The sequence below is a fragment of the Bos mutus genome, chromosome 8, assembly GCF_027580195.1.
Source record: "Bos mutus isolate GX-2022 chromosome 8, NWIPB_WYAK_1.1, whole genome shotgun sequence".
NCBI classification, from domain to species: domain Eukaryota; kingdom Metazoa; phylum Chordata; class Mammalia; order Artiodactyla; family Bovidae; genus Bos; species Bos mutus.
In genome coordinates this window covers 25,743,050-25,769,890 of record NC_091624.1, presented here as the reverse complement: position 1 = coordinate 25,769,890, position 26,841 = coordinate 25,743,050, and the positions used below count along the sequence as shown (strand labels likewise).

At 44.3% G+C, this 26,841-nt stretch overlaps 1 protein-coding gene across 3 annotated transcripts in view; it reads right to left on the bottom strand.

Moving 5' to 3' along the window:
• Positions 1-26,841, bottom strand: part of SYK (spleen associated tyrosine kinase) — a 107,698-nt gene that overhangs the window by 21,345 nt on the left and 59,512 nt on the right. For 2 of the 3 annotated variants that reach the window (XM_070375229.1, XM_070375226.1), the window contains exons 4-9: positions 16,600-16,735; positions 13,271-13,352; positions 12,843-12,886; positions 11,107-11,175; positions 1,983-2,070; positions 145-322 (exon numbers count right to left, since the gene is read on the bottom strand). In XM_070375229.1, coding sequence (XP_070231330.1) covers positions 145-322; positions 1,983-2,070; positions 11,107-11,175; positions 12,843-12,886; positions 13,271-13,352; positions 16,600-16,735 — 597 coding nt within the window. The remainder of the gene's footprint in view (positions 1-144; positions 323-1,982; positions 2,071-11,106; positions 11,176-12,842; positions 12,887-13,270; positions 13,353-16,599; positions 16,736-26,841) is intronic. The other variant, XM_070375228.1, reaches the window with a different exon arrangement.

The following is a 26,841-nucleotide window of genomic DNA, read 5'->3' as shown; positions in this document are numbered from 1 at the left end:
AGTCAATCACAAAGGATTTAGCCATGCCACATTACATTTTGTGTCTGGGATTAAAAGAACATGATATATGTATATATGGTAGTTTGTAGAATGTAAGCTCACATGAGAATAAGTGCAGGGAAATGGTGCAAACTTTTGACTTACTTTTTCATCTGGTAATAGCCCTTCTTCACAGTCCCAAAGTTCCCAGAGCCCAGTTCCTTGTCCTCCAGGGTCAGCAGCTTCCGGTCCAGGTAGACCTCCTTGGGCCGGATCTCCTCGGGGTCTGCATAGGGGCTTTCGTAGACCTCAGTGTCCATGGGCAAGGCTTCTCTCTGAGCTTCTGGAAAGGAGTTAAGAAACTTGCAGCCTGTGAACTTGATCCCATGTGAAATTGCCGTGTCCCCTGCTCTTGCCTCCTGGGGTCATGCCTTGCCTTTCATGACCTTGTCCCCTGCTCTTGCCTCCTGGGGTCATGCCTTGCCTTTCATGACCTTGTCCCCTGCTCTTGCCTCCTGGGGTCATGCCTTGCCTTTCATGACCTTGGTTATCTTGGGCATTTATAGCGCCTGTGAGCACAGCCTTTCCCAGCGATGGCAAGGTAGGAAAAAGGCCCTCATCTTTGTTGTTCTTGACCCCTGTTCTTGCACTAAAGTACATCAAGAAAGAGTTTTCCTGTCAGCAGCAGAGACAGATGTGCTCAGCCATGTCCAAATCTTTGGGGTCCCATGGACTGTAGTCTGCCAGGCTCCTCTGGAATTTTCCAGGCAAGCATACTGGAGTGGGTTGCCACCCCCTACTTCAGAGGATCCTCCCAACCCAGGGGCTGAGCCTGTATCTCTTGCCTCGCCTGCACTGGCAGGTGGATTCTTTACCATTAGCACTCCTAATGGACTGTGGTGCCTTTAAACTCCGTCTGAAAATCCTGGCCCTCCTTCACTGAGAGGCGGGGTCTACGCCACCTCCCCTCCGTGGCTTCTGTAATCATGTCCACCGATAGAGTACATCAGTAGTGATGCTTGTGATATACTCAGGCCAGGTCCTAAAGGCCATGCACCTTCTGTCTGGGTTGCTGGGACTCTTGAAGCTTCAGACTTCATGCAGTTGTTTAACTGCCCTGGCTCCTTCTATGCTGTGAGAATGCCCCAGCCAGTCCAGGTGGAGAGACCAGATGAAGAGTCTCTGAGGCTCCATATCCTGGAGATGAAAGATGCTGGCTGGCCTCCAGTGCCTTGGTTCTAGTCCCACCACGGTCTCCAATCCTGCTAGCCCAGCTCCACCCCCTATCTGCCTGTAAGAGGCCCCATGCTGCCATGGCCCCGTTCAGCCTTGCCCAGATTCCTGATCTGCATGAGATAATTAAATAACTGTTGCTGATTTAAGCTACTAACTTTGGGGTTGATTTTTTGTAGCATTAAATAGATCAGGTTTACCAACTAAAACAAAAACCTGGGGCCACCTAGAAAACCTAAGAAGCTGGTCCAGAGGCCCCATTTCTGACCAGTCTAGTAGAGGCCTCGTGAGTTTGAAGGGGTGCTTCCTCTCCTGCCCTCACAGAATCACTGCAGTTCTCTGAACATGTCTAGAATCCCAAAACTTAGACGTTTCTTCAGTTTTTACCAGCTACCCATTGCTGGACCTCCATCTGAATTTACTCCTGGACACAGACATCTTTCCAAGAACAGATCTTAGAAATGGAAACTTTAAGTAGCGTCAGTTATTACTGGAAAAGGTGAAATATTCTGAAGCAGGGGGTTTGAAGGATATTTTCAACATGGCTGATTTATTGTGAGGGAGGCTGTACAGACCATTTCATCCAACAGACACCACTACTCGCAGACACATGGCATATTCCACCTGCCCCCAGATGACAGGATCACTCACTGCTAAGCAGTGCCTGTAACAGCTGCTGACAGCAGGGTGAGCCTGCCCTGCCGTTCGCAAGGGACTGTGGGAGGCATCTTTGCGCTGTGAATGCCCAGGACCAAAGGGGCAGCTCTTACCTCTCTCGTTGGCCCACGGTCCTCGGTCTGGCTCGTAAGGGTTGAATGTTGTAGAACTATCCACCTGGTTCCCTGAGGATGTGCGGGTCTGAGGCACACAAATGATAACAGCTCATTTTTCTTCATGAATAACACTGTTGAGTTGGCCTGAATACTAATTTTTATTTTCAAATAATCACATCTTAACTTAAGCAGGGAAGACAAAGGAAGGAACCAGGAAAAGAGACAGGAAAACAACAACAACAGCACGGCTTATCTCATTCCCCGGGCAACTGATGGGATGCTGTGAAGGCTAAATAAAGCTCATGCTTCTATAACAGAAGGGGCCTGCAGGGATCCCAGGGGGTGTGTGAGAGAATTAACCAGAACTGTTTCGGTGGAATTCCCGCCTACTTACTTGCCCTTTCAAATCCTACTTCCACTTGCTAAAAGATGCTAAGGATTTTCATTATCCCCTTGGATTCATTCTCCTCCATTAATTCTTTCTAATATTACAGAGAAGTTATTGAAAAACAAACACTAAGTATCCACCAGCTGCTTCAGCCCACTTCCCAACTCTAAAGCATCCATGAATTCCCAGTATCCACATGTATCTTTACAATCTGTGGAGATCTAGCAGTATTTGGGTAGATGCCAGAGGGTAGTGTGGGTCTGGTCAGTAAGCTAGAGGTACCAAGAGGAAGCGGCCGCTAGCATCCCAGGGTCTAGTGCCCCCCTGTTAATTGTCACTACTGTCATCATCCTCATCTACCAACCCTTTGAGACAGGGAAGCCTGATTTTGCTAACCTGAAGGCAGGTATTTCTTCCTTGTACTCAGAGCAGGTAACTGATGCAGATAAAAAAGCCTTGCTGGCCATTATTAATGGCAACCTTTCCTTATTATTTATTTGATTTGCATCAATTTGCAGCAGGAAATAATGGAGGGAAATCCACTGTTATATTTCTATATCTTTTCCCTTCCAAAAGTCTCCATCTCAGTGGAGATCCACCTTTCTCCTCAACTAAAAACAAAGGTGTGTGCTTAGTCACTCACTCATGTCTGACTCTTTGTTATCCCATGGACTGTAGCCCGCCAGGTTCCTTGGTTCATGGGGATTCTCCAGGAAGAATACTGGAATGGGTTGCCATGCCCTCTTCCAGGAGATTTTCCCAACCCAGAGACTGAACCTAGGTCTCCCACATTGCAGGTGGATTATTTACTGTCTGAGCCACCAGGGGAGCCCAAGAATACTAGAGTGGGTAGCCTATCCCTTCTCAGGGGATCTTCCTGACTCAGGAATCGAACCAGGGTCATCCTGCACTGTAACCGGATTCTTTACCAGCTGAGCTAACTGGGAAGCCCCCAAACAAGAATATTGCTACTAAATTTGGTTCACAGAAAAACCATGGTTCAAATTATCTTTTTGGCATGAGTTGAGTAGAAAGAAATTTTATATACCCATTTTTTTTTTTTAGCAGTGCCCAAACACTGGCCATGAAGAAATGAGATACTGCCATATTTTGGAGAAATTTAGAGAAACAGACAGTAAGCTGAATTTTACACAGTCGCTTATCTACTGGCACACACAGAATGTTCACCTGCCTTCCTGACATCCCCAGCTCGGGATCCAAAAGTACAGTAATGAAGTCACAGTGCATCACTTCTGCGACATGGTCACTTGTGCCTGAAACTGTCTTCTTGCTGCTTACCGAGCTCTATAGAGCCCTGGCTCACCATTGCAAAGGCCCTTCTGACAAGCTAAAGGACATCCACTCTTATGTGTCAATGGAATGCCACTGTATCCATTTTCTGATGACTATCTCAGCATTCTTATCAAACTGTTTAATAGAAACAGCTGTGATGTATCAAGAATGAAAATAGAATATAAGTTACAGGGGATATAATCATTTATTCACTGCACCAGAGCTTTGTTGCTAAATTGTTCATTCAACCACTGCTAAATAAAAATGTGTTCAACAAACATAACATGAATGAACGAGTGAATGGAGATAAACTTCAAACTGGGAGGTGTGAAATGTAAACACTTTTAATGTGATTTAAAAATGAATTCTCTCTCAAGTTCTATTAATAGGTGTGGATAATTCCAAATAACAATATACCACTTTAAAAAATTAACATATGATTATAAGACTCTTGGATATACAGTTAGTTCACTTTTTATTTATAATTACCCTGTCTCAACGGAACTGTCCTAGGAGAAACTAGGTAATTCCCAAAGCTTGCCATACTCCTGCTCTGCTTAGTCCCCTCCGGTAATCAAACTACAAGATTGAAATAGTTTTCAAATTAAAAAATAAATTCTCTTTTAGGTTTGCATTGACTATCATTTCAACTTCTCTAATTTTTTCCCTCGAGGTAGGAAGGTTCTGAACTCAAAAGCAAAACCATGATCCCAGGACCAGCCATTATGGACAAGGAGAAGGCACCGCTACCCCTTCTCTGCACTGGAAGGCCTCCCACTCTTTGCCCACTTAGGGATGTATCCCAGGACTGCAGCCCCTCCACCCTGATGGGATGTTCTCCGGAGCAGAAAGACTTCATAAAGGCTGTTACATTTGAAGCCAGAATGCAATGATCTGTGATATGAATCCTGCCAGGGAGAATTTAAAAACAGAGGTGGGGATGTAAAAAGTACTGAAAAAGACACTAGGCATGAGGAATAGGAATCAGTAGTGATGGCCACAGTTTGCCTACAGCCCTGGACAGAGTGATGCATACTTTCATTGGCTGTGTGGTGTCCATCCCTTGTCTGTCTTGTCTATGGATAAGAAAATGGGTTGTGGGTCTCCTCTCGAGAAGGTTGAGCCCCATCTTTAAAGCCAAGGTGGTTCAAGGGCTTCATTTCAACACTGCCCACTTAGACCCCCATGTGGTTACCAGACTTTGTAGCCTAAACCCAGAGTTTCCCTCAATAACCACATCAGCTCCCTGCCTGGACCCCTCGGCCCTCCCTACCCTGACTGGGACAGAGAATGGAAATACACTCCAAAGAGAATGCTCTTTGGAAGAAACGGGAGGTTTTTCTACTGTGTCTGTTAAAAAGGCCGTATTGACTTTATTTGAAGATGAAGCTACAAATGCAAGTTTCATCTTTCCCAAAGCACTTGGTGATTCTACCATTCAGTAGAACAACAAAACCCTATGGAATCAAATGCTTGATTGAAAAGAAGATTTGAGGACTTTGTAAACAATGAACTCTAAGGCAAAATGATAAATTAGCAAAGTATTGTTAATGCTTAGAATTGAAATGCCTTTTAATTTAATGAAAAATATATTGCTGATCCATTATATCATCTGTAGTTATTATTTCTGCTCTGTATTTTATCATTTATTCTGCCCTAATCAATAACATCCCCTTTTCTGCATAGAGAACAAGGTATAAATGAAATGTTGACTGTTGCTTTCCCTCTACTTTTGCTGATATTTGAAACCGAAGTCAAACCACAGGACACCACTAGATGGTACTAGCTACCTTAGCGTTCCACCTTCCAAAGCGCAATTTGTGAGTTTTAAGTTTTGTAAATTTAAAACTTGTATTTTTACAATTTTCAAAAAATTGTAAAAACAGATCACTCCACAATAATAAAAATAGGATTTGTTTAGGTTGGGAAGATCCCCTGGAGGAGGGCATGGCAACCTACTCCAGTATTCTTGCCTGGAGAATCCCCATGGACAGAGGAGCCTGGCGCCCTACAGTCCACGGGCTTGAAAAGTGTCAGGCACAACTGAGTGACTAAGCACAGGTTATAAATTATGATCCCTGATCTCCTGTTGGCTACTTAGCTGCAAGCAGAAAATATATTTGACAAATATCCTTTGAGTGCCTATTTTTAAGAAGTACAGATTCAGAAGTGAACAAAAAAGAAAAATACATTGCTTTTACGGAGCTAATTCAGAGTTTCCTGACTCGGGAACATTTTTTGCCAGGTATTCTGATTTTCATTTCTAGACCTTAATTTTTAGACTTAAAACACATTTTCAAGTCAGGTAACAGCAGTAATAATGATGACAATATATTCAACCACTGCGATGACAAAAATAGCCAGTAGGCTTCAGAAATTGCAGCTGCCCAAACCAGACACAGCTCTGGTCTTCAGTGGAATGACTTTGGTCCCAGTCCAAGTGTCCAGAGCTAAAGGCAGACTCTCCTTGGTCAGGGCATGAAATAACCTTCCGTTTGCTTCAGATCCATAAAAATAAGCACTTGGCTGTCCTAATTAATCTTCCTTCACCTTAGAAGCAAAGCTCTAAGAGCTGGTCCTTTATAATGATGTGGAAACATTTTCTCAAGGGTGTGGCCCACTGCTTCCACATTACCAAGTACATGGGCATGATTTAAGAACTCCTTTCTTTCTCCTAGCTGATTCTTCGTGAATCGTGTTAAAATGTCTAAAAGTATTCCAGTCAGCAATGTAGGTGCTGGAATAAAACCTGAAAAATGGATTTGAATGTGAAATTCTAGAACATTTTTCCACAACGAAGACAAATGTGAACGCTATGTTTCATCTTAGAGAACGTGCCTATGAACTCTGAAACAGAAGCACAGTCTTTAAGGCTGCTGTTGTTCAAACTGACAGTCATCCTCAATAGAAGGATTGGTTTACATACTTAAGGCAGCAAAGAAAAATATTCCAATGCTAACAATAGGAGGGATTTTATTCATGTAAGGATTACCAGTCCTTAGAGTAAGTGATGGCAGGAAGCAAGGAGAGGGTAGATTATGCTTGTATTATTTTCAGTTAAATTCATTCATGTTTTCAAGTGTTAAAATGTTACTAATATCTAAAGAAAAATACTCTTGCCCTTAAGTTTTTGTCATAACATTTCAAATTATCTGATTAATAATATTCTGCAAATCATAACACATTTGTCATTAACTATCTGCATGCTAGAGTTAATTCAGGCTCTATCACATCCATTTTGTGTCTGAATTATTTAAAAAACAACTATTCATATTGAACAAATAAACAAATTCAAGAAAGTCTTTTATACCTTAACAGATGGGATATTTGACATAATTCCCACAAGTCTTTTTCATGACTGGTTAAATAATGGAAAATTCCTCTTTTATTTTTTAAGACCTAAGTATTAGTTCTCCTAAAATATTTCTGGTGAGCAATTAAAATATTTTTAATTCATTGCTTAAATCATACAATGCTTCTCTTTGTTAATGAACTACTGATATTTTTGGCTTTTATGAAAGCTCAATGCATACTTCAAAGCTGTTATAAATTTAAATAGTCAATAGCCCTCTTTTAGCCAGAAAAGTATTTCCACAGTATTAATCAGATTAATTAGCTTCTAACATTTAATTGTCTTTTAAAAGTGATTAAGTAATTTAAGAGGGGCAAATTTTAAAAGGCACAACAGGATTTCAATGAAAAAATGGGTCTCCTTGACATGCCATTTCCTACTCCCAAGGCAACGAGTGCTATCAGTATTTGCTATATTCTTCTAGAACATTCTACACTGTATCTGCACATATATTTGTGCCCGACTTTGTCATCTTCAATTAACATTGCATTTTGGAAATGACTCTATATCTCAGCTACCCATCGTGGTATGAATTTTATAACTGATTTCATTTATTTCCCATTGATTTTTAAATTATTTCCAGACTTTGTCAATGATGCAATGTTAGACATGTACCATTTCACACTTCTCCAATAAAGTACAGCTTACTCACCACACACTTGTTGTGTGGTGTCACCAAGCTTATTTATTTGGGCTAGTTTTACAGATGGACATAAGAGAGCACCATAGTTTTAACTCGCATTTCTCTTATGAAATGCAACAGCTTTTCCTATGCTTAAGAAGTGTTTATATTTTCTTTCCTATAAACTATCCTATGCCCACTAACCTAGTAGATAGTTAAAACTTTTATTGCTTTATATAATTTCTTTATATAGTAAAGATATTGACCTTATATATGTATATGTGTATATATACATATATGATCACTACTAATATTTATTCCAAGTTTATTATGTTTCTTTGGAAGATGTTTTGATTCTTATCCACACATGTATTTTATTTTTTGGTAGTCTTACTGATATTTTCTTCAATTTCTTTAGACATTCTTCTTTAATCTAAAGGCCTACTAGATCTTATCTTCTGCATATTTCTGTATCACTGTGGGTGAGTGGGTTCGGGCTGCTCGGAATAAGGACAGGGGTGGGAGAGGGGCTTATTTCTTCACAGCACTGGGTTACTGTTTCCTGGGGTGATAGCGTCTTGACGTGTCACCCTGACTGGCCTGAATGATAGTGCTGTGTTATTGACTCAAGCTATGATCATGGTACTGCTGTGGAGGGATTTTGGAGAGGTAATTAAAATTCTTAATTAGTTGATTTTATTTAGGGAGATTATCCTGGGTTGGCTTGACTTAATAAGTCAAGAGTTCTTAGAAGAGGTTGAGACTTTTCTAAGAGGGGTGGGGTGGGGGAGTGACTGACCCTTGGCTGTTAATGACAGTTCCACCTTGCATATCCTCCCTTCCTGATGACTTGCCCTATGGACATTGAACTTGCCCCAACAGTTGTGGAAGGCAAGCCCTAGTGATAAGTCAATATATATATGTGTGTGTGTACATGTATACAGATGTGTATATAAATATGTACTTAAGTGTGTTAAAAATTACCTATGTGTGTGTATGTGTGTGAGTGCAATGTGGGTGTTTCATGCATACATCTCTGACTGATCACATTCTCCTGGTTGAACCCTGAATGATGCCCTTGGACACTACAGAATTAAGGTAAATGTGGAAAGCTGTGTCTTCTCTGCAGTGAAATTGCTTATGTCTGGGATTGCACATGGATGGAGGACTGTGCATCAGCACACGGGCCTTGGGCCGTCAGAAAGAGAATGATGGATAACCAGGTGGTGGGAGTCAGGAGTGTGGTCCAAGTCCACAGGGACTCCTCCACGGCTGCCACACAGACTCCATGCATGAAGGGGCCAAGGAAGCCAGGTGCGCGAAAGGTTCTAAGCCTGCCGATGGGGCTCCATGAATGGGCAACTCAGTGTCCTTCCCCAGGTTGTACTATAATATGAAGTTTTGTCACTGCAGTGTTTGATTAAGGACTCAAAGAGATGACTCATGGTTGAAAAGCACCCTGAACCAGAGCATATTTTGAATCACCTCAGTTGATGGGGCACCATCTGGCCTATTTTCCCCAGAAAATGGTCCTATGAGATGCCATCTTGACAACTAGGTGCACCCTCCCCAAGGAGAAGGGGTGTGTGCCGACAGGGGTTGAGGGCCAGGAGGGCCAGAAGGTGGCAGCCATGGATAGTTTCACCTTGGACCACGGGGAATACTGACCTCTTCAAGGCCAAAGCCTCAATCACCTATTGGCCCTGGTGGCTTGAAACAAACACCAAGTCATGGGGCAAAAGGGGTACTGGCATAGAGCATGCATTCCTTTGACAACCTCCCAGCCTTCCAGCTCCTAACATGGCATGGACACGCTCTCAGGGTCAGTCCTCTAAGAGCAATAGCCCAACATAATTGATGTTTCCCATGAGCTGATCCACCCTGACTGAGAATGTGGCCTCAAAACAGATAGTTCCTCCATTCAGATTTATCACCTAACTTTCCCCCTCAAACACTACATTAAACTCACTTCTCTTTTTCGTAGTCAACAAGATTGAAAATATCTAGAATATAACAGCCCACTTGGAAAGAAAATCTCAGGGCTTTTATGCTTTTCATTTATGTTGTTTCTGCTAAGTACTTCAGGTAATCTGCTTCATGAACTGATGCTTGATTATATGCTGACATGTCTAGAAAAGGCGCTTCATGGGCAGCTCAGCTGATAAAAAATCTGTCTGCAATACAATTGCTGGGTTGGGAAGTTCCCCTGAAGAAGGGATAGGCTATCCACTCCATTATTCTTGGGCTTCCCTGATGGTTCAGATGGTAAAGAATCCACTTGCAATGTGGGAGACCTGGGTTTGATCCCTGGGTTGGGAAGATCCCCTGGGGGAAGGCATGGCAACCCACTCCAGTATTTTAGCCTGGAGAATCCCCATGGACAGAGGAGCCTGGTGGGCCACAGTCCGTGGGGCCACAAAGAGTGGAACACGACTGAGCAACTAAGCACATATGTCTGGAAAAGTACTAACTGGATATGAAAGTGGAAAGAATTATTAATAAAATAATTTTATACCACAATGATAAAACTAAAAAAATAAGAAATCCATATACATGTTATAAATATTTTTTGAGGAAGGTGATTCATTAAAACTGAGTCATTAAAAAAACTTTATTTACCTCATAATTCAATCATACAGCAAAATATGAATATGCATTATACGTCAGCTTTTGTTGCTGTTGTTTAGTCACTAAGTCATGTCTTTTGCAACCCTGTGGACTGTAGCCCACCAGGCTCCACTGTCCATGGGATTTCTCAGGCAAGAATACTGGAGTAGGTTGCCATTTCCTTCTCCAGGGGATTTTCCAGAGCCAGAGATCAAACCTGTGTATCCTCTATTGGCGTGTGGGTTCTTTGCCACTGAGCCACCAGGAGAGCCCATATGATGTCCGCTTTACTGTCTCATAAGTAAAAATGATGCTCTAATCCTCAAATTCCTCCTTGTCTTTATATATGATATACTTCAGGTTCTGTGTTGGAACTCTACAGCTACAATGAAGTTACTATGGCACTTGATATTTATAAAATCAATGACCTTGTGTAGTCACTGGGCAGGATCCACTCTACTTTGGCTATTCCTTCCACCAATGTGTAATTTATCTAGTCAATTACCATAACACTGCAGCATGTGATTCTGGTTTCCTTTGAAAAGACTTTCCCATATGAGAATTCCCTCCCACCTATTACACTGGCGGAGACGACTTCCAAGTGCGCATTGTAGCAGAGAGAGCGTGCTCACGGTAATGGACTTTGCAGCAAAGGGCCTTGGACCCACATGGAAAGCACAATGAGTACTGGGCACGGGCTGCCCATGAGGGCTACACATGGCAGGGACATGAGACCAGAGCAGCAGGAGGGTCGGCAGCAGTGCACACGGAGGGGCAGCCACAGGGCAGAGCGTGGGTGCTGAGTGCGGGTCTGTCCTACCACTCAGTCAGGGACAGCAAGCAGGGGACTCTTTAGCACCTTTCTGTGGTCACGCTTTGGGAAGGAGTATGATTTGATTCTTGAGATTATTCCACCCGCTGACCAAGTCTAGAAACCATAATGGCAAAGAGGAATAGTAAATGTTTCAGAAAACAAATACAGGCTGCCTTACATGACATGTTATTTTAGCTGTTCCATAATTACAGTAACCCCCTCCAGATTCTGTTGATGAAATGCACTAGAGGCAACATGTGATCATTAGAAAGGCTTCAAGAAAAACCTACTATTTGAGTAGAAGGATCTGGAAAAATATTTTGGCAATATTTTCCATGAAAGGCTATAAGATTCAAGTTTTCATATTAAATAGCCCACTTTTCATATATAATTACTGTCAAACTGAAGACAAATCATCCTAAAGAAACTAATTCTGAGAGCCCAATTTTGTTACTTCTGGGTGCTGGTTCTATGATATTTGTGGAAATTCACTGAGTTGGACCCTTAGGGAACATGCATATTTTTATATAGTCGGTAAAAATTTTTCCAAAATGTCCAACTCCTTGAAGCCATTACGTGATGCACAACTAAAGAGAAACCGTGATATTCTTTTAAAGTTCTCACCTCTAAGCCCACCTGCCTCTTAGAGCAAAATGGACCTGTCCCATGGTGGATAAAATCTTAAAGTTGACTTGCCAGGCCCATGAGTCGTGTAAAGGGTAAAACAAAATGATGACTCCATAATGGTGCTTTACTTTAGAAGCTGATCCCAAAGTTCACTGGCATTTCAGTTCCCTTGATTCGGGGACAAGAGCTGCCTCAGACAGACTGCTTGGTTCAGCATAGGTGCAGCTTCTGAACAAGTCAATAGCCCCTACCATGGGTGGAGGGTTCATTTTAACTTCTGCAGATTTTAAGGGGTAACGGGCAGAAAGTGAGGTATAGAGCACACAGCTCATGTTGGGGGAATTTTTAGACCTCACAAATGGCATTAAAGGGCATCAAAGGTCCACAGTAAGGTCCCCTTCAAAGTAGCAGGACATCATTCCTGCTTGGAGTATAAATCTGTGTGTCAGCTCCTAATAGTCTGGAGGGAAGAAAGAGCTGGAATTCTCTCTCTTCAGAAGCATCAGGCACGTGTTGGCCAAACCCACATGTAGAAGTGTGGAGAGATCACATTCTCACCACCCACTGATGTGGAGTGGGTGGTGGGTTCTTGCCAAGCCTTCAACTCCATCCTTTTCTAGAGGCTTCTTCTCTCAAGTGATAGCAGCAAGCACCCCCATTCCAAGCCTTCCTCCACCAAGCTATGGCCAAAGCAGCTCCCCTGGAAAGGGTGAGTTTTCTGATAACAATGTCTTGGTTGATTTAACCAAAAGAGTTTGGCAGTCAACCTCACTGAGACAATTTATATACCCAGCTTACTACCCATCATGCATGTGGTCACAAGGATCATACACGTGACTCCTCATGGATGGGTCAGGGCTGAGCCTGAACAATATGTTACCATTTCCAAAATCTACCAGGAGGTATATTTCTGATTTAACATTGGGTTACATGGATATTTCATATACTTTTAGAAAATGGAGGTATTTTAACCTACCAAAGAAGCTAACTTAGCTAGCTCAGAACTGAAAATAGGCTGATTCTAGCTGCACCAGCAATCCCAGTTTATCAAGTGTGATAAAAGCAATGACCATTACTCCTTTGTCTAAAAATACTTTTCATTGTGCTAATATACAACTGCTTCATCTTTAATGGCCTGGCTAAGTAACACTTACCCCAGGATGAGAACTTGGAAGTTGTGGACGGAAGTTAATATTTCCTGGTTAGAAAAAAAACATGCACAATTACTGCTGTGTCAGTGAAAACCATCTATTTATCCCCTCCTCCACTGCAGATCAATCAACATGACTGTAAAATATTACTGCTTGAGAAGCAGATATATTTTCTGCATACATTTCTTGTTATCCTCTTTCACTCAATTTTCTCATACAAGCAATAAAAACAAATTCATTTTTAAAGTTACTGACTAGTTTTTGATGAATGATAAATATACAGTTGGAGTAATCATTTTAATCAATCAGTAAAACCAAAGTCTCATCCCATCTGGTTTGACTTTGCAACAGATCAAATCTAAAATCTAAAATCAGAGGCTGATTATTATCAGCATCTGAAGGAGTGAGACTCCAATGTCTTGGCTACTCACCCGATTGCCCGCCAATTTTTTGACATGGAACTGTAAGAACTCTTAACAAACCATCTGATTTATAAGAATAATGCTCGACCAGCTGAAAAAGAAAAAAGTAAGAAAGTATCATAAATAATGGGGGCAGGAAATGCTCCTTACCTGGAGCAGCTGACTCCCCTTTTGGATTTTAAAAGTGATTCGAGGACAGCCCCAAACAACAAAAGTTGCTTCCTTGGTGATCTTCCTGATTCCTCCCCACACCTCTTTTCCACCACCCTCAGACTTCCGGCAGAAGTCCACATGCCACCTTCCCTTTTTAATCTTATTCTACTCTTTGCTCCCTTCCCTCCTTCCTTCCTTCTTTCTTTGGTGATAAGTTGCATGTCTTTGTTTATATTCTTCTATATCCATGTGATACTATAACAATGAATTCATTTATTCAGTCTTTCAACAAACATTCTGTTGTTTGGTAGGCCCTGAGAGAGGACGAAAGGTAGACTATGGTGAATGAGACACATTTCCTACTGTTGAGGTGCTTACTTCCTTGGTGGAGAAAGCTATAAATGAATTATAAGGTAGAGTAATTGATTCTGTATTAGTGCTTCAGGTAAAGGCTCTGGAGGGACCAAATAACTCAGCCCAAAAGTTTCGGAGAGAAGACATCACCACACAAGTGACACAAGATCTAGGCCATGGAGAAAGCTGACCCTTTGGAGAATGGCCTTATGTTCACAGAACATGGACACCCTTGGCTAATGGTGCCCAGGAAACTATGAATCATGATGTCTGATTCCTACATTAAAAAGGAAATGAATGGTAAGTAGATTTATTTATATCTAATCAAAATTATGCAATACGAAGACAGCCTTAGTTTTCACATTTTCTTTTCTCAAACAGATATTTCCTCTTCAGACAAACTAAAATCCTTCTATCTGATATTTCTTTCATATCTATTTATTGATTCCTTTTCCATTTATGGACTCTTGGCTCCTAAACCTTTTTTTATCTCAAAACTTACCTATTTGGGTAAATGTTCATTGAGTGAGTATATTTTATCCTTCCAGGGAGCATTCTTCTTTTAAATTTTATTTTGTTGTGGAAAGAACACAACATGAGATACACCCTCTTTGTAAATATTCCAGTATGACCAGCCCTAACGCACTACTGAAATGGACAGCAAAGCTCTCTCTGATCTGTTAAATGCAACAGTGTGTTCTCAGACATAGTATTGAAATCCCTACAACAGCTGAAATATCCCATGCATCTCTCCATTATCATTCAAATATCTCCTTACATGCTTATGGTTTCAGACAATCTACTCCAAAAGGATGGGTGGGAGGTGGGCATATACATAAAGATTTCCCTCTTGGGCAAGGGTATGCAAACATTTTCTGTAAAGGGCCAGATACTGGTATTTTAGGTCTTTTCATTCCACATATCATCTCTGTCACATAGTTCTTTATTTAAAAAAATATATATATTTTTAAAATATAGAAACCATTTTTCTTCAAGGACTACACAAAAGCAGCTCAGGGCCAGACGTGATCCATAAGTGTGTTGATTCTTTCTCTACAGAAAGGAAAACTAGAGTAGTGAAGTAATTACCAACTCTCAGAAAAACAGCACCAAATTCCTGGGTAGGGGAAGGGTACCGTGGAACCTTACTGTTGTCAAGAAAGAACACTGAAATCACACTCATGAAAATGGAAGGTACTGCTGGCACTTTCGAGGCTCTTTCTTAAACAAACATACAAGGGAAAGATTTAATTAAGGCTGACTACTACGATATGGTAGCGGAATCAGTAAATACGGGAAAAAGTCCTGGGAAGGAATTTTCCAACAATTAAAGATGTTTAACATTAAAGTCAGCATGCAGACTTGGAGACTGTGAGTGGACTCACTCAGGGAAAATGGTCATTCAGGAGAAATCCAATGGCTGTGTAGCAGTGATGGAGCCCAGGACCTTCAAGCATCAGACTGACGGATGGAGGCCAGTGCCTTTCAATGCACACATTCAGCGATTCTTGTAGGAGGTGAGAGTTTCTGATGGGAAATTAATCCAGAAGGCAATATTCCCTACTCATCTCTCTGATTTGCACTGGGCAAACACCCTTTCAAAACGATACCATTAAAATAAAGCAAAGCCTGTGGTCAATAATGAGCTACACGTCAATGAGCTACAAACCAAAAGATAATGTCAGCGTTATGACTAATATGCATGAATATTAAAATACCCAGCATTCAAAGAAAAAGATTTTCTTCCAGCTACAGTTAAGAGCCAAAATACATCATGTGGTGGTTACTCTGAGTGCTTTAAAGGTAATGGGGATCCCTGATCTCAGGTTTTAAAAAGACAAGATTTTTTGAGCCTGGTACTTTCCTGCTGGTGCCACCCATGAAGTTCCTAGTGGGGCCTGGTGTGGACATTTGAACCCTTCCCCAGTGACATCCTGCACCTACAAAAACTCAACGTAGCTGTCGTTCTTGGGGTGGCAGAGTCCTTTGGTTTTCTCTGCCTCTGGGCCCACTACAGTTTATAGGATGTTCTGCCATTTTCTCATTTCTTCATTCATTTAGAATGAAGCCAAGTCGTTCGTACCTGGTGGAAAGCAGGGGTGAACACCGGATTAGAGCTCACTAGCGCCTAAGTAACTCTCATATTACACATTGCTTCGGGCTTTACTATCAGGTAGGTTAAGAAGCGGAGAAGGCAATGGCACCTCACTCCAGTACTCTTGCCTGGAAAATCCCATGGATGGAGGAGCCTGGTAGGCTGCCGTCCATGGGGTCACACAGAGTCGGACACGACTAAAGTGACTTAGCAGCAGTAGCAGGTTAAGAAGAACCCCTTTTTAGGCCAGGTGTGTATAATCCTATACAAGTGGCGGCCTGACACGCAGGAAATGATGACCACTAGGTTGCCTTAATGTTGCAGTGATTCATTTTGCAGCGAGAATGGCACTTGACATTTCATATTAAATTTGGCCTTTCACAATTCAAAGAATAGTCTGATTAGCCACCTCTAAGACTCCCTTCCCAGCCATCTATGCCTTTCTTTACTGTGTATTTGTCTGAAAGGCTACTCTGGGCTCCAGGTAGAGTGCCTTAAGGCAGGATCCAGTGCCTTAAGGCAGGATCTCCTGTTAAACCACGTGTAGTCCTGGTTAGGTACCACTGCCTGGTGCCAAGAGCTGAGGGGCCCTGAACAAGCCATGGGAGCCTCAGTCAACTAACATGGTAACCCTAGACCAAAGCATCCAGGAACCTGGAGGGTGCACCATAGACTCTGATTGGGCAGGTCTCAGCAAGGACCCAGGTCTTCTACAAAGGTCCAGGAGGACATGTACCTGCCAGAGTGTGTCGAAATTCTTCCCGCCAGGGATGGAGAGCTTCCCCGTTTTGTCCTTGTCGATGCGGTAGTGCAGCACCTTGCCCTCGTGCAGCAGGCACAGGGCGTAGGACCCGTTGTCCTTGGCCCTGATCCTGAAAGAGAGAAGACAGTGCGGCACCATCACTCCTACTGCCTGCCCGGGGTGGGGAGGAGTGCCCTGGGCAGGCCGCCTGCAGCAGCGTCTTGACCTCTGGGTCAAGGGCTTTGTACCCAGGGAGGCCCAGCTCACAGCTCGATGACACCTCGAGTCCCAGACAAGGAACACCCAGCGGGCTTGGGAGCACTGAGGGGATGTCAGGAGAGGCCCAGGCTCTGGGGGTGAGTCCTCCATTCACCTGGAGCACAACTTGGCTCAGAGCACGGGCAGATGAATCCCATAGCACCCCGGAACAGTGGAGCCTGTGCAGCCCTCTGCACTCGGCTCCTCTCTTCCATGAGGTCTGCTTTTGGGTTAGATTCCAGACACTGCAGATCCCCTGCCCAGCCCAGGGTGTGTCACTGGAGGGAGTGTTTGGTGGGCATTTTAACTGGGAATATTCTTGACCCCAGATGGAGGCCAGGAAAGGCTCCCACTTCCTAGGACCCTCTTCATTCCGTCAAGCTCACTCTCCCTTTTACAGGGAGGAGAAAGCAGGACTGGGATTTAAAATGTCCCACGGTAAAGAATCTGCCTACAATGCAGGAGACTTGGGTTCGTTTCCTGGGTCAGGAAGATCCCCTGGAGAAGGAAATAACAACACACTCCAGTATTCTTGCCTGGAGAATGCCATGGACAGAGGAGCCTGCGGGGCTACAGTCCATGGGGTCGGACACGACTTAGTGACTAAACCACCATGCGATAGCGTCAGATGATGTCACCAGGAGAAGAAAATGTCCTTCACTGGGGGCTGGGGACCAATGAGCAGGACCCGGGCTGTGCTGGCTGCCCAGGCTCTGCCTCCTGGTCCCCTCCTTGATGCCACTCCCTTCCCTTATCCAGGGATGAGACTTGTGAGCCTGATGCCAAACAGAGACACCCATTGCACTGTAGGGGGAGGTCTTCTGCCCTGCCCAGGAAGACCTGTGGGACTGTGGGAGGGTGCAGTCTAGGTGAGGGCTGCAAAGGCACAGAATGGAGGTGAATCCCCTCCCCCAACTGAACTCCTTAGTCATCACCATCCTCAGCCCATCTTCCCCTCTCAGCAACTCAAACCTTTGGGATCACAAGATGTGAGAGGGTAAGTCACCGAGATCTCAGAAGGTCCCAGAAAGCCTTGCCGGCCTTGTCATTTTCTAAAATGAGGGAACTGAGGCCCGCAAATGTTAAGCAATGTGTCCAGTCAACTGTACTTTGGGAAGATGCCCAAATGTGCCAAAACTGTTGTGGGATTTCCCTGTTGTGGGGAAATTTCTGATGCCTCCCCTTGGCTGTAAGAGACCACATCCACAGGGCCAGCTTTGGAAGCTGACACAGTCACTTTTGGCCTTGTAGATTCATCTCAAAAAGTGAACCCAGGACATGAGAACTAAGCTGCGTCACATGGGGTTGGAACTTTGTTTTAAAAATAAGTTTCTTTTAAGTTGTGCTTGGCTGTGCGCGGCGAACAGGTTCCTTCCATGCCTCAGTGCTCAGGGCAGCTGGTGTGGGTGGCGGGACACACCCAGACTCCCCTCGACCTCTGCAGGACTGCTTCTGAAACCTTCTGCACTGTGAAAACAGTCCTTCCCCCAAACCCAAGCAGGTCGCCTGCACCCCAAAGTGTAAGCTCCCTTTCATGGTCACATGGCCCATTAAGGCCAGTTGGCTGCTGTCAAATCGAAAAACAACCACACAGAAAAGGAAAAACAGTTTTATATGAGGAAGAACTGAGTTTATCTCTTAGGGAAGCTATTTTATAAGGCAGGATTATTCACCCCTGCTTTGCTTAGTTTATAAGCATCAGTGGCAAACAAATAGGATAGTTTGAAGATTCAAAGAATTATACAAATTCTAAATACGAAGCATTAAGACTTTATGCAAATACATATAAAAGGTTAACTCCAGATAACGATGTCCATAGGCCATTCCAAAATACCATTCTCTTTGATTTCAAGTCTTTGGTGTCTTGGGCTTCCCTGCTGGCTTAGAGTCTGCCTGCAATGCTGGAGACCTGGGTTCAGTCCCTGGATTGGGAAATGGCAACCCACTCTGGTATTCTTGGCTGGAAAATCCCACAGATGGAGGAGCCTGGTGGGCTCCAGTCCAAGGGGTCACCAAGAGTCAGACACGAGTGAGCAACTAACTTTACTTTTACCTTTGTATCTTGGACCTTTGGGTCCTGGAGACAATTAACTGGATCTGAACTCTGACTTTCTGAATCCACGTCCAGTGCCCACCACTCTATCTTGCCTCAGGTCTTGATTGATCTTTTATTGTTAAACAGACAGAGGATCGCAGAATGACAGGGAAATGGTGCAATCACCTCATTAGAAATGGGTAAATGGAAATGAAGCCCACAATGGAAATAACATTATGCCCCTTCCAGACTGGCAAAAGTTAAAAAGACTGGACATAATAAATTGCTGAGAATGAGGGCATTAGGCACCTTCATTTACTGCCAGCAGGCGCATGAATTGGTTCAATCATTTTGGAAAACAATTTGGAATTCTCTACTGAAACTGAACCTATGTATTCCCTGAGTCAGTGATCCACTCCAAGATATACAAAATGCATGCATTCTGCACCTGTAATGTGTGTGGGGATGTTTATATCAGCTTTATTTGTCATTATCAAAAATTGTAAACAAGCTAAGTATCTGCTGAGTACAGAGTCAGTCAGTCTTGGGGTATTCATACCACAGAATGTCATGAATAAAATGAACAAAGGACAGTGTTTGTTCAAATGATACAAATGTTCAAATGTTTGTATCAAATGATACAAAGCACAAGTGACTCTCATAAGTATAAATGGACACTGTGATTCTACCTGTATGAAGTTCCCAGATAGGTAAATTTGAACGATTTCATTGAAAAATGTATACCTAGGTGGTAACAAGTGAAAGAAAAGAGCCAGAGCATGCTGGACACAAGGATACAGAAAGTGATGTCCTCTCTGGGATGGGTGTGAGTGAGGGGCCTTCTGTGATGCTTCTCCTATTTTAGTTCTTGACTTTGGTGGCATTTGCTTTATAATTATCCACTAAGATACACGTATAGAGTGAGGCAGTCTTGTGAGTATTGAATATTTCATAAGAAAAATGGCATTAAAAGAGAGCTGGTGTGAGACAGAAATAGATCAGCAATTTCTGTAAAGGCACGCACTTCCTTGAGGATCCTCCCATGAACAGGCCCTGGAGGAGTCTGTCTCTTGCAGAGCTCCTGACACCAGTGGCAACAGCTACCTGGTGAGCACAGTCTAAGGACCAGCAGGCACAGGGACAGACCATGGACATGCAGCCTCAGCGGCCCCCAAGGCAGCTGGCAGGAAACGAGGCAAAGAAGGGAAACCCACAGGCCCAGCATCTGTAGGTGGCAAAGACCAGAGGCTTGGTGACACTAACGGCCAGCAACTGTGAGGTGTCTGCTGGCTGGCTGCAGGCAGATCCTGGGCTGGGCTATTTTTAATCTGACATACGGAAAATACTGGTTTGGAAGCTGAAGTAGCTCCTCCTCCTCCTGGCCCCGTCCTGTTCCTCAGAAAGACCCCCAGTGTCCTGGGACACCCACCGGGTTTGTGACATGGATGCCCAAAGCGGAAAGAGAAAAGGCTAGTCTTGCAGCCTCTCTTGAGGTTGACCACCTTCCAGTTTAGCTATCTTCAGCACATTCCCAGAAGCCCCAGAAGAATTTTTTTCCAGGGAGTCTCTTGGAAGAAGCAGATAGAAGAAGCCAAGACAAATCTTGGCTCATGACAGATTTGTGTTTTGCTATTACAAGGTGTGGGACTTCAGTGCTTTCAAACTGTGACGCTGTCCTAATTGGCCTTAAGATTGACTTGAGGTCCCTGCTGAGACAGCAGGAGATCCACCTTGTCTCCTTGTAGACCGTCTCAGGCTCTGCCATGAGCAGGTTTTGCACATCACAGACATGAGGCACAAGCAAAACTGAGGTCTGGAGAGTGTTCATTCTGCCAGACACAGCCTGGAGGGCTTCCTATGACTTCCTGGATCAGAGAAAACACGTAGTAATGATGCCCAGACATTCACAGGGAAGTAAGGACCCAAGCGGTGGTAGGACCTTCAAGGTGACCCTCACCCACCAGGGTCTGGGGTCATGGCATTGTGTCTGCTGCAGACAGAACAGAACAGCCGGGGCACAGCCTGGCCCACCAGGCATTCTCACTGTCTGCGTATTTTTTTTTCCCCATGGCAGAGCAGAGCATGGCTGGCTCGGGGGAAAGGAGGGCTCTGGGGATGAGCTGTATATCTATGGCCTGGATGGGAAGTTCAGAGAGACATGGTGGGGAGGTTCCCTTCCAGAGCTGATGCTGTATCAGGTGGTCAGATACTGCAGCATGGGGCCTGACGGTGGCTTGTTAAGAGAGGAGCTGGGAGTGGGGGAGAAGATGTGGGAGTGGCATGCTCAGTAGTATGTGTGCTCAGCTGCATCCAACTTTTTGTGCCCCCATGGACTGTAGCCAGCCAGGCTCCTCTGTCCACGGAATTTTCCAGATAAGAATACTGGAGTGGGTTGTCATTTCCTACTCCAGGGGATCTTCTTGACCCAGGGACTGAACCCATGTCTCCTGTATTTCCTGCATTGGGCAGATGGATTCTTTACTACTGCACCACCTGGGAACCCTGCTCAGTAGTGTGCTTGCCAGCATCATGCCGAGAGCATCCTTGGACTCAGGAGAGGTACCAGCCCTAATGATCCACAGAAGAGAAAAGAAAATGCAACTTCTGGGTGCTTCTGTCTTGCACTTGAGCAAAATTGAGGCACGTGAGACTTCCACTCATGCAGTGAAAGCAAAATCAGTATGGAACACAGGTCCAAATACAGGGCCATGCCAAGCTCTTCTTTCACACATCTGCCTTTTTAAAAGTTTTATCACAAACACCCCCCTCTCTCCCTCTGCTCTAACTCATGAGGTGAAACAGGTCACACTGCTTCTCCTCCAGCTTCATGGGGACTTTGATCAGACCAATGAAGAGATACTCACATCAGTCCATAACCCTCTTTAAACTTTTCTCTTCAGACAGGCCGTGACTCTTTTTGCTGACCTATAGCTGCAGAGCCACATGTGTCGAATGAAATGGCACACTTTGATCCCTGATGGCAGCACACGAGAGCACTCAAAAAACTCAGCTTTTACTGTGGGCATATGAGGGTCATGCAGTCTCATTCATCAGTGAACAAAAGTAAGGTTTTTGTTTTTTTTCCCCTAAACCCACAGATTGCTTTTGAAATGCAGGTATATAAGAAAAAAGTGAGCTATAACTTGAGCAGGGAAAAGTGAGTGACAAATAAGAAAAAAAAGTGTGTTTCACCTAATGACAAATACCAATATCAGTACTGGTGTGGACACAGGGAGAACATCCCATTCTTGGGGTCAGCAGCAAGGTGAGCATCTGAACCTAGGATTCCCACAATGAAGCAAGGACCATGAAGAAGAAAACCTCTTCAACCCCGGAGGACAGTGTCCCTGGCACAGAACACTCAGGAGTCCCACAGATGAATATCAATCAAATACAAACTCAAAAGATCACCCCAAACCAAAGGAAACAGGAGTTATGAGAAAGAGGGCAGGAAAAGAAAGAGAGCAGGAGAGACATAGATTTATACACTAAGGACTTTCTGTATTGAAATCATTAGATTTAGAATATAAGCTAATTATGCATGAAATGTTCAAAAAACAAATGAGGGACTCACAAAAACTAGCAAGCAATAAGATGCTCTAAAAAATGTACAGGACTATTTGGGAAACAACCAGAACAAACAGGACTGCTAGAAATTTTTAAAATGTATAACTGATGGAAAAAAAACAGTGGATGAGTTTAAAGTAGATTAGATACAGATGAAGTGAAAATTAATGAACCAAAAGACAATCTAAGGACATTAAATAGTGCAGCACATAGAGAAAAGGCAACAGAAAATAAGAAAGAATTGAGGATGGAGTAAGGGCTAAAATATGTTTAATAGCAAGCTATGAAGGAAGAAATGATAAGAAAGAAGGATAGTAATATTTGAAAAAAAAATAGAGTATTTTCCAGGATTGATGAAAGAAAGATTCATAGTTGCAGGAAGCACAAGTACAGGACAGCCACAGGTTGAGCTTTAAACACATTACCTTGTTCATCTCGATTAACAAGCCAGATAGCACATTAGTTTTCCCTTTTTATCATTCAGTAAACTGACGTCAGAGAGATTAATTAGGCTGTCAGTCACAGAGCTATTAAATGGTTGTACTTGTCTGAACTTAAGTTTCTACAAACAGAAGCAGTTTCAAGGTTAACAGTGTCTCAATCAATCAAATAAAACAGAAAAATTCCTTACTGCACATATACTTACAGATCCTCCAATGAACTTGGAACATCTCAAATTATCACTGTTCTTAGTTTTGCTTAGGTAGGCACTGGGCATCTTGAACAGGCTCAAATGTGGTCCCCAGACCAGCATCGCTTGGGAACTTGTCAGAAATCCAAATTTCTGAGTCATAACCCAAACTTGGTGAGTTAAAAACTGGGTGAGGGGGTTGTGGTTTGACCCAGCAATCTGTGCTTTAACCAGCCTGCAGGTGATCTGCACACAAACAGAATGTTGAGAACCACTGCTTACATCATCTGCTCTGGACTTCGTATCCATCCTGTGGAACCTCATTCTTCATCCTTTCTCCTAACTTACATTTGTTCCTTGCTCATAGGGAATACAAGTGTGTATTCTTACAAGCTTTCTCACTGTCTCTGAAAAATGTGTCACATTCTGAATACACTTTTTTTTTTTCCTGGCTACCTTATACTGAATTGTACTTACGCTGAAAAAGATATCTCATAGCTCTTTCCAAAGAGAGACATCCACCTGCCTCCCAGTCCACCTGGTGGGACAGGGGCAGGGGAGGGGGGAGGGCATTGTTCTAAGATTCAGGGGTGGCAGGTAATATGTTATCTGGTGTCCCCAAGCCAGGTCCATCCTGGACAAGGACCATGCGGTTTTGTAGACCTCTGATTCTGGGTGGTCACAACCTTTTCCCTTAGAAAGGCATTGTCACCAAATCTTCCAGGATCCAGCTGTGTACAGAATGGGGGACACCCTCATCAGACCATCTATACACGCTGCTCATTTCTTTACCTGTAAGTTCTCCTGGAGGGCTTCCCACAGGGCCCCGAAATGTAAGAGGCATGAATAAATGAATGTGTATGTGTGTGCATAATTTGTGCACCCATGTGTGTAAGGGAGGTGAGGGTGTGAGGGGCGTGGGGCTATAATGAAAATCAATTCAGTGGGCAGTGGAAGGGAGGAAGGGAGGAAATGATGAGCGGGCGACACTCCTGGAAAATGGCTAATGAGGAAGGGACGACGCAAAGGTCAAAGGGCTTACTTTTCGAACGGTATGAAGAAGGAAGGTCTGGGGCACCTGGATTTCAGATGCAGAGCACATAGGAGGACTCAGTTGTTCCAGCGGGCTGGGTGAGAAGATGATGGTGGAGGGCCTGAGAAGGGCAAATGGCACCACTACTTGGCACCTGCTCAGAGGCCTGTGCACTCTCTTCTTCCTCGGCATACAGGGCCCCGGGGTACCCGAGATGATTTCTGACATATTAAAAAGCTGACATGGGAAAGGAGCAGGCGGAGGGGTCCCACCCATCACATGCAACAACCACAGGCCGGCGCAGGGTGCTGGGGCCTACCCCAAGTGCCGGAGCTGTACCGCTCTATAACCTCAGGACGGGGGAAGCCCACAGGCCACAAGTCTCGCCCTCCTCACACGCTCCCCAGCACAGGTGCCTCTCAGACCCTTGGACTCCAGCTCCCCGGGGCTTCCTCTTGGCCTCAGTCTTCACCTTCCTGCCCCTGCCCGCCCAACCCAGCTACCACATAGGCCACACTCGCTCTTGACTTCTGCAAACTACTGTGCCTGGTCCAAGACCTGACTCTCTGCCATCTCTCTCCCCACAGAAGCCTCATCCCCCTCTCTCTTTACACTTGGGGAGGGGGCAAGCCCAGAGGTCAGGGTCTCCCTCAGGACCTCACAAGTCTTCCAGACCTGACAGCCCAACTGGTTTGACCCTGGAGACTTGACCTGGCAGTGCTCAAACCCACCACTCTCCTGGGATCTCTATTTCAATCCCCTCTACCTCCCAGCCCCATGGCAATGCTGGCCTGGCATTCACCAGGCATTTCCAAAAATAAGACCTGCAGTCGGCACCTGCAACCCATCCCTTTCCTTCCACCGTTCTCGCCCAGCAGCTCTGGGTACAGTCGCCCAGCACTTGTCCCACTGTGTCTTTTCCTCCCTCCTGATGGAGGAGGTCAGGCCTGCCTTTTCACCATCTCGTGCGTGTGTGCATGCTAAGTCACTTCAGTCATGTCCGACACTTTTCGACCCTGTGGATTATAGCCACCAGGCTCCTCTGTCCATGGGATTCTCCAGGCAAGAATACTGGTGTGGGTTGCCATACCCTCCTCCAGGGAATCTTACCAACTCTGGGATCAAACTTGCATCTCTTATGTCTCCTGCACTCGCAGGTGGGTTCTTTACCACTGGTGCCCCCTGAGAAGCCTCAGCTAAATCTAATCAGACAGTTTAAGGATCATTTGGCAAATCCTACACTTAGTGCAAAAAAGGATGACCATCTGGCCTGAGACAGTCCTGTTATCCTCTGCTATACCCCTTTCCATCTTGTCATTGGCTCCTTCTTACTCTCAAAGTGTCCTTGAGTGGACAGTCCATTCCCTGGCCCACCCCTTAGGATCTGGAGGGACTTCCAGTCTGGCCTGATGACCTCCCTGCCTGATGAGCTCCCTGTCACTCTTGCTTTGTTCCTGGCCAAGTCACACTCAGGTCACAATGTTGACCCCTAAGACATTGCACTGACACTTTCTCCTGCCCAGGACCACTTTCTTTTATTTTTCAAAACATAATATGCTGTTTAAATTAACATTTGGCTGTGTTGGGTCTTAGCTGAGGCAAGCAGACTTCTCCCTAGTGGTGGTGTGCAGGCAGTCGTCCTGCAGCATATGAGATTTTAGTACCTCAGCCAGGGATTGAACCAATAGCCCCTGCATTGGAGGGCAGATTCTTAACCACTGGGCCACCAAGGAAGTCCCCAGTTTCTTGTCTTTTCTTTCTCCACTAATTTTCTTCTCATTGCTCAGAGCACAGCTTAAACGTCCTTTTCCCCAGAGTCTTACCACTGAGCCCCTGTTCTGAGTTTTGGGGCTCCAGCTGAGAAGATGCCAGGCCCTGCCATAGGCATTCATAATAAGTGGATTGATAGACAATAGACACGTGAAAAGAAATATAATAAAGATAATGCTTGAGAGTCAGTGTCCCTGGTATCATTAAATAGGAAGCCTGTGATGATGGGTGGGGCACATGACACATTTTGCAGCATGTCTTTCTAAATTTGACATCTTCCCCTAGGCTGTAAGGGCCTGCCTGATGGCTCAGCAGTTAAGAATCCACCTGCAATGCAGGAGATGCTGGAGACTCTGGTTCAGTTCCTGGGTCAGGAAGATCCCCTGGAGGAGAAAATGGCAATCCGCTCCAGTATTCTTGCCTGGAGAATCCCATGAACAGAGGAGGCAGGGGGACCACAGTCCATGGGGCTGCAAAGAACTGGACATGACTGAAGCAACAATATGCAGTTAGGCAAGCACGGTATGGGCAGGGATCAAAGTCTGTCTCGTTTGTCACGGTGCTGTCACAATGCCTGGTATATATCTGGTGGAATTCATTATTCTGTGGAATGAAAGGCTATTTTTTAAACAGCATACTTCTGTTTAAAGTCAGACAATAAGAACCATAGTGAAAATGGCATTGGCGACTTACTGGTGTGATGATTCCTTTGATAGATCTAAACTACTACCTTCTCTGTGCAAGGTTAATTCAGCCATTTGGAGAAGCCACCATCTGTGTGTTTTAAAGGTCACTGAACTCCCTCCCGACTCTTTAAGACTTGCAAGGATCTTTAGCCAAAAACAATAAAATGTTTACCTGGAGACTAAATACAAAGAAAGTGACAATTCCATTGTTTTATATTTGCAGAACATGGCATGGGTAGAGCATTTTTGTTCTGAG